Genomic DNA, 8454 nt, shown 5'->3' on the forward strand with positions numbered 1-8454 from the left:
TAGCAGAGACGGGGTTTCACCATGTTGACCAGGATGGTCTCGATCTCTTGACCTCGTGATCCACCCGCCTCGGCCTCCCAAAGTGCTGGGATTACAGGCTTGAGCCACCGCGCCCGGCCTCTATCCAGTTTTAATTGCGATTGAGAGCCCCAAAGAGCTTTTGCGTATGTGAGTTATACCTGCCAATATTTACCTTATTATAAATTAAAGCTGAGAAACTTTATGAATCCATTTAGGTTAATCAAGTCAACCACCTAAGAATACATCAGCTTTCACACGCATGTCAGTCACCTTCTTCCTCAGCCTAAGCTCTCCTGGCTGGGACAGGCCTGGGGTTCCCCAACAATCACCCCCTGACTAGGGAGCCCTAGCCAGAGGACAAAGCCCCTCCCTTTTCCCCTGATCCCTCCTCTGGTCAAAGATGGTGCCTCCCTCCCGAATCCTTGAGACTCAGAAAGCGCACGCCTGCAAAACTAGGCCAGCTCATGGCTGTCAGGGCCAATCAAGGAAGTGAACAAACAGTGCCCACAAAAATGGGAAAGGCCGCATGTCTTAATGAATTTCTGTAGGCTTCTAAAGCAGGCTAAAGGTTTTTCTGTCTCCAGAGTTCCTGGGAGAGGGTGACCATCTGTGTTAAGTGTCTGTGGGGAATGAGCCACAGCAAGCAACAAGCAGCCTTTATGAGTCCTGTCTAATCATCACTTCCAAACATCAGGAACGCGTGGGCAAAGGCCAAGGCAGCCAGGAGGCCAGGGCTCCATGTGGAGAATGACACTGGCAAAGGGGGCAAATATCTAAGCAGCCAGCATCGGGGCTCGCTTCCTGAGCATGGAGTCTGTGGTCTGTCTCGTTTCCTCCACATGATTACAAAAAGTTTGGTTTTTCAAAGTGGGATCTAAAGTCTACATGGAGTTCACCCAGACATTCCCACAGTAAAACTGCAAAACCTCCATCTGCAGCTTGATGGGAGTGAACTGCAAGGGGAGCATGGTCTCCTTCTTGAGCCCTCCCTAAACATCTTTGCCCACCTGGCCTCAGGGGGCTACAGCCATGTAGCTGAGACCAGGACCCAAAGCAGGGGCTGCACCGATGTCTGCAAGGTACAGAAATGCCGGGGCTATTGCTCACCTGAGGCTATCTGCAAATGAAGAGGTGCCCACACTACCAACAATTGGGGCACTTTTACATTTACACTGAGCAGATGCATACCTTTAAACAACAGGGAAAACAAGGAGAAGGGTTGTAAGATACTTATGAGTTAGGAAAAACATCAATTTATAGTACTTTACAGGTAGGTACAGTAATAGAGCAGTTTAAAGTGTTAAAAAAAAAAACAACCTTTCAATCCTTTGTATCTTCAAATCTTGGGATAAGAACTCTAACCTCACTTGGAGATAACATCAAGTGAATGAAGTCAGACCAGTGACCCGCAGGCTCCCCTTACTGTCTGCTACCACTCCCCACACACATGGGCATGCTTTCACACACACAAACTATTATATATTCTTTTTTTAGTTTCTGTTTTTATAGGGTGGATATTAGGATAGGACAGGACAAGTACAGGGTAGCACTGGCCTGAAAATCTTTATAAATGTTGTAGACAGCCTAATTTTTGATGAACTAAGCCCAAAAATAGCAAACTTGTACCCTTCTTATTTTTCTGCTTCCCATTCTTTGCATTCAAGGAATTTACAGCAACTAGATATAGCTGGGAAGTGTCCTTGGGGACACAAGCAATATGCTTGGTGACAGGCTCCACACCTGTGCCCAAAGGTTATGACAGAGCAAACTTCTGCAGGCACCAGAAAGACTCACAGAGGCATGAAAGGTAGAGAATACTGCCATGGATGGCCAGAAGGACCCTTTATGGCATTTAATTCTCATTTCCCCAATAAAAGATCTGTAGCCCAAAAAGAGTGCAGTGGGTTGTCAGTACCATATATCACATAGTTTATTAACACCAAATTCGAGCTTTTGATGCCGGATTCATGTACTTCTCAAGTCTTAAAGGGCTTGCTAGAAATGCAGATTCCTTCTCCCAGCTTCTGATTCCACAAGAATAGAATGAGGCCCTGAAATCTGCATGACGGCAAGCAGCCCAGGAGATTCTGGAGCTGGTGGTCCATCTTTTGGGGATCACTGTGCTAGACTATGCTAGTAGAAAGACCAGTGAAAAGAGCCAGTATTAAAGGCTGCTGGACATCCCCAGTCTCCTCTGACCAACACCAATCAAGAACGCTGCATTGGGAGTGAATCCTCTTATTCCAAATGGCACTTCATAGCCTGACTCAGTATTGGACCTTTCCCACAGCCTCTTTTAAAGACTAAAACCTCCTCTGTAAGACACTGCTTTCACATAAAGGATAAGGGCTGTACTCCACTGGGGTGTCAGCTATTGAAGCCAATGAACTGGAATCCAGTTCACTGGACAAGCTCATTAGGCATTTAGTGGGAAAGCTAATTGTTACTGGTTTCAGAAATTCAACTTTTTTTCCCCTTAGGTTCAATTCTTTACACAGCATTGCAATTTGGGAATTCAAAAGTTCTGAGTGGATGACTTCCCACTCTGCACAGGTGGGAAAAAAAACGAGGCAAAGAGATTCCAAATCAAAGCTGCTAGATCTTGCTGCTGATCACAGGAGAAGCTGAACCCAAGAATCCCCAAGGATGCTGCCCCTCGAAAGATCTCCTGCACCCAGGGCTGACAAGTCTTTGTGTCTCCACACTCTAGTGTGACTTGTAGTTACCTATAAGGTAAAGGGTCTAACCTGACACAGGTGCTGGGAAGGGAGGTCTATGTAGAAATCTATGCAAGGACTGGTGTGTGCCAGGGGTCCCCTCTGACACCCGGTCAAGGACATCCTTTAACCACATGCAAATAGTTTAAAGGCCAACCAAGATCTAATTAGCAAAGCTAGCCATCAGCTTAGCAGATAAAAAACCTTTCAAATTGTGCGACCGTTGAGGGTAAAGTATTTTTAAATAGAAGGAGTTCTGCAGTAGACATCTAGTACTTTAGCCCCCTGCTCCATTTCTGCAAACTGTCCTTTCTTTAGAGAATATCGTGTCCGACTCCTTCCACATGCTTACACCACCTTATTAAAGTAAAATCCTGTCCTTGTCACCATTGGCTGGCCCAGGCTGGCCAGGCCACCCAAGCAAGGCCAACTGGCGTCCTTCCATGGTATTTGCAAGCTGCAACGAAGCAGCATGGCCAAAATGGAGTGTGGTCGCTGTTAGCAGCCAGGTTCCAAGACGGAGGAAAAAAACAAACAGTGGAGGAGGGGAGGTGAAGACCTCAGTGGACTTCCTGGGTCTCCCATAAGCCCTAGTTCTGGTCCATCTCTGTATACATCCAGCCTATAAGATTCTCCTTTTGCAAAAGCTAGTTCAGACTGTTTCTATTACTAACATAGAGTCTTTGGTCATGAAAAATGAAAACTATTCTTTTTCTGTAAAGGTCCCCACATCTACCAGCTGTGATAAGCCCCTTAACATCTAGATATTTCCCATTCACCCTTAAACCGTCCACAGTACCTTCTATCTGACATACACCCAGTAATCATCTCCTAAACATGATCTAAAAATACTCTCTCATATAAAAATAATAATCATCAACTTTTTTTAAAGGGCTTTTTTGGTCCTTTTTTTTTTTTTTTTTTAAAAAAAAAAAAAAAAAAAAAAAAAAAAAAAGGACCAAAAAGGAGAGGGGACGAGGACTTCCTGCAGAATTTCACAGGAGTCACTAGAATGGGAGGCGTTGAAACTTGGAGCTGAAACCACAACCCTCCAAGCAGTGGAGCGCATTAGCAGTCTTGGGACACAGCCCTCTCAGCGCGGGCCTCCAGCTCTCCCAGGCTCCACCCCCCGCGTCCTAATGGTCTCTCCTCCCATTGAGACTGCATTCTCCCTCAGCTCCAACCATCTCTTCCACCCGCTATCTCCAGACCCAAATCTCTCTTCCAGCCTCCGCTCCATATTCTGAAATGTTTAACATACTCTTCAGCTGATGTGATGACAAATTACCTTCCTCCCTAAAGCAGCCACTCCTAACTCCCCACGTGCTACCATGAACCCCAGTTTACCAGTGATTATTAAGCTTCAAAATCTTACATATTGCCATCCAGGGGTATACTACACAGTCACTGAAGACATTATAATATATCTTGACTGGGAAAACGTTTGCAATGTGTGGCCCTAAGAGCAAACCAAAATATACGTGGTCATGTGTTGTGTGTGTATGTGTGTGTGTGTGTGAGTGCATACATGTGCACAGACACCAGACTGCAATGGTTAAATAAGGCTTTGGAGCCAAACAGATCTGGTAGGGTCTGTGACCTTAGGGCAGCCAACTCTCAGCATCCCATTCTTTAATACAAAATAGACTCTGAGTACCTATCTCATAGAGAAATTGTACACATTAAATTGTACACAGAAAGCTCTTACATTGTACCCACACGGAAGATATCCCAAAATGACTTCAGTGACTGCATAGGATACCACCATCTGTCAGTAAGTAAGATTTTGAAGCTTAATAATCAACCACTTACAGTACAGTGGGGCTCATTTCTACATGCTAGCACTGTAATTTTTAATTTTTTTTTTTTTTTTTTGCTTGGCTACATTTTCCATAAAAAAGCTTATGTTGGCCAGGTGTAGCGACTCATGCCTGTAATACCAGCACTTGAGAGGCTGAAGTGGGTGGATCACCTGAAGGTCAGGAGTTCAAGACCAGCCTGGCCAACATGGTAAAACCCTGTCTCTACTAAAAAATATAAAAAACTAGCCGGGCATGGTGACTAGGGCACATGCCTGTAATACCAACCTCCTGCCGAGGCTGAGGCAGGGGAATCGCTTGAACCTGGGAGGAGGCTGCAGCAAGCCAAGATCACACCATTTGGCCAGCTTCAGCAACAAGAGGGAAATTTCTCCTCAAAAAAAAAAAAAAAAAAGGCTTAAGTTGTCTTTGATCCCTTTTTCATCATCTTCCCTGACTCAGTAATTCCTGCAGTGTTTGTTTCAGAAAAAAGTGTCTTCCACAGGAGTTTTGTTTCACACTGACAAGCCCTTACCCTGCTGGGGCCTCCTTCACCTCTCCCATGAACACATCTTATCTTCCGGATGAGCCTCCAAAGTCCGGCTCTCCCTCTTACACTCTGCTGTAGAATTCATTTCTTCAAAGTCCAACTGGGACTGCACCATTCTCTGGCTGAAAGCCCATCCTTCCTATTCGGGCTTGTGGAAATCTACTCAGTTCACCTGCCCAGCCTCTTCTTGCTCACGTTTCAAACTGGAGTGCTCCCAGTTCCAGCTCTGCAGCTACCTTCCTGGTGCCTTTTTCCCTTGTTAAAATTCTGTTGCCTTCTGAAGTCTTCCACACCACCCTGCTCCCTGTCCCTGCTGGAAGTTGTCCCTCTTTCTATGCTTGCTTTAAAAAAAAAATTTTTTTTAAGGCATTCATCACATTCTGCCATGACCTAGTTATGTCCCCTGCCCACAGATTTGACCTGAGGACTTCAAATTAAACAGATCAACACAAACCATTTTGCAGACATCTCAAGAATGAACTCCCAGTTCTTATTTTGCAAGGCGTCCCCAGAGGGGGTCTTAGCTTGAGTTGTCCACTCAGACCCCATTGCCCCAAGTCAGTAAATCAATTAAAAAGCCAAAAGACTCTCTGAACAACTTTAAAGGCCTTGTGACATTTCTCACTTGTCAAGGCCTGTAGCCATACCTTATCTTTATCTCAGCTAAATACCAGGCAGACCAAAGATGGCTGTTTATTTTTCTTGTGCTTCAAATAGGCTTACAGAGAGCTCTGGTCCAAGGCATAATTACAAGGATGTGGTTTTACTTCAGTCACACCAGGAGGGACCTGGAAAAATACTTTTGGGAATGGCACGTTGACTCCAAGCCACCATAGCAAGACTCAGAGCATATTTATAAACCACAGCTTCACAACAGGAGTGGCCCTGAAGTTTTTCTGTCTCTTGCTCAAGTACAGAACTTAAATAATCAAACATGGTCTTCCTACTTCACCCCGTGTTTCTGCTATGTCCAGGTTCGGACTGTTTAACACACTATGTGTAGATTAATCATATTAAAATGCAGTTCACCAGTTGTGCGATGCTTGTGTCAGTGAATGTTTTTTAATAAATTAAAAAACGTTGGCTTGGAATGTAAGTGGTTCTGTAAGAAGCTTAGAAAATCCTTTCAATGAGAATTGGAAATCACTTCACTGCCAGCTACAGAGTATGAAGACAATATCTCATTGACTAAAAGTGTTAAGGCTGGTTTCTGAATTCAATTAAGTCTTAGTTTTCAGAACAGATATGCTCCTAAAAAAAAGTATGCAGACACTGAATTTTTCTGAACAATATCTTAAATGCACTAGATGCATATTTAAAAGATTCCTATAACTTTTTTTGGCAAATTTAGTCTTGGGAAAAGGCAGCTTTCCTAATGTTAGATTTCCTTAATAATTTACCTATAGGGAAAGGACACAACGTGGACAAGGTGAATGGAAAAGGAGGCTTTTAAAATGAGAGGCTTGGGAGGAGGTGATGGAAGCCAGCAAGATGGTAGAAAAGAGGAAGTTTTGGTTTTCCTCTGGCCTGGCCTACGCCTGGCCGAGAAAGCTGGGGAAAGACTCCCTGTTGCCTAAATCCCTGCCCTTGTCCTACTTTTAGCGTCACCCTAAATCATATGTGTCCTGGTCCACAAACACCTCATGTACTTCCCAAGGAAGTACAGGAGCCCATGGTTTGGAGCTCAGGCACAAGGCGAAGAACTCACGAGGACCGCCCAGACTGGGAGGACAGCCACCCCCCACCTTTCTCAAGTGGGTTTGGGCAATCGGCTTCGCGGGGCTGAGGGGCAGGGCCGCCTCCCTCGCCCGGGGTGAGCGTCCGCTTTCACAGCCATCTGCGCGCCGGGGCCATCACGCAGTAATCGGATCATGGACGCGCGGCCTGGGGCGCCGGGGAGGGGGTCGAGCTGTCCCAATCTGCTGCCTACACTCGCGACGGAAAAAAGGTGTCGTCTTCGGGGTAGGAAAACGAAATCGCGCACATCTGTTAACCCGCTGGGCGCAGTGAAAGCCTTTCCCGCCCGGGGAGGTCTGTTTCACTAGGGAAGGGGCGACCAGGCCGCCCCGCCCCCAGGCCAGGGGCGAACCCCGCACAGCGCCTCCAGACGCCCAGGTTTCCGAGTCAGCGGGGCGGGACTGAGAGCGCCAGGCGTATGAAAGCCGCCCTCTGCGCGTGGCTCTCCCGCGTGGGGTCCAATCGTGGGTACGAAGCGCGCGAGAACAAGGAGGCTCGTTGGGAAGACCGCGCCCGGGGCCGAGGAGCCCGAAAGGGCGGGTGAGCGCGGGGACTTCCGGACAGAGCGCGGTCCCCGCGAACTTTCCCGGGACGGCGAGCCCGGCCGGGAACAGACCCCGCTCGCGGAGCCCCACTCACCATCTCCTTGCGGAGCAGCGCCAGCGCGGCGTCCAGGTTGGGAGGCTTGGCGGGCAGCCCTGCCGCCCGGGCCCCGCCGCCGCCCGCGCCCCCGCGGCTCAGCTCGTCCTGGATGCGCGACTTCTGCGCGTACAGCCGCTCCAGGTGCCGCCAGCCCCCAGACGCGCCGCCGCCCGACGCCGAATGCAGCAGCCCGCTCAGGCTCTTGGGCAGCGGGGGCAGCCCGTCTACCCGCAGACCCCTGGCCGCGGCGTCGCCCGCGGCCCCCGGCGCCGCGCGGCCCCCACTCATCGCGCCGCTGCCGGGCCACGCGCCAGCCCCACTGCTCCGGCCCAAGGTATCCCCCGCCCCGCCCCGCCCCGCCCCGCCCCGCCCCGTTCCCGGCGGGGCCCCGCCCACTTCCCCTCCTGCGCCACGCCCTCTCCCAGGCCCCGCCCCCTCTCCTCGAGACCCCGCAAGGGCCCGGGATCCGGGTGGCGTCCGCGTGCAGCGGCCGGACTCGCCTCCACCTGGGTTCCCCCTCCCTCTGTGCCCCTCCAGCGCCCTAATTCATCTACAACTCCGTGTGCCTTCCCGTAACCCCCCGACTCACCACCAGCCCCGTCACCAACTCTTCTGTGCCATTCCCCAGCTTCCCGGCCCACCCCTAGCTCTGAACTCACCCAACGCCTCCTGACCCCCAGCTTCGCCCCCACTCCCTCTGTGCCACCCCTCAATGCTCCTGCTCGCCCCCAGCTCCACCCCCACTCCTTCTGGGTCACCCCCCAGCTCCCCGGCTCACCCCAGCCCCGCCCCCACCCCCTCTGTGCCACTCCCAGCTTCCCGGCTCACCCCTAGCCCCGCTCCCACCCTTTCTGTGCCACCCCTCAACGACCCCTCACCTCCAGCCCGGCTCCAGACTCCCCCTCACCTGCCAGCGCTCCTCGCCTCACCGAGGCCTGTACCCTGGGAGCAGCCCAGACTCGATCCCACGAGGCGCGGCTGGTGCAAG

General features: G+C 50.0%; 1 protein-coding gene across 1 annotated transcript in view; it reads right to left on the reverse strand.

Annotated features, from left to right (window-relative positions):
• FAM89A (family with sequence similarity 89 member A) overlaps positions 1 to 7786 on the reverse strand; it is a 19088-nt gene extending 11302 nt beyond the window's left edge. Inside the window, exon 1 of the mRNA XM_017526521.2 lies at positions 7464 to 7786. Within this exon, the coding sequence (XP_017382010.1) occupies positions 7464 to 7754 (291 nt within the window). The 5' untranslated portion in view covers positions 7755 to 7786. The remainder of the gene's footprint in view (positions 1 to 7463) is intronic.
• Between the last annotated feature and the right edge of the window lie 668 nt (positions 7787 to 8454).

This window comes from Cebus imitator, unplaced genomic scaffold (assembly GCF_001604975.1).
Source record: "Cebus imitator isolate Cc_AM_T3 unplaced genomic scaffold, Cebus_imitator-1.0 Scaffold42, whole genome shotgun sequence".
In the NCBI taxonomy this organism is placed as follows: Eukaryota; Metazoa; Chordata; class Mammalia; order Primates; family Cebidae; genus Cebus; species Cebus imitator.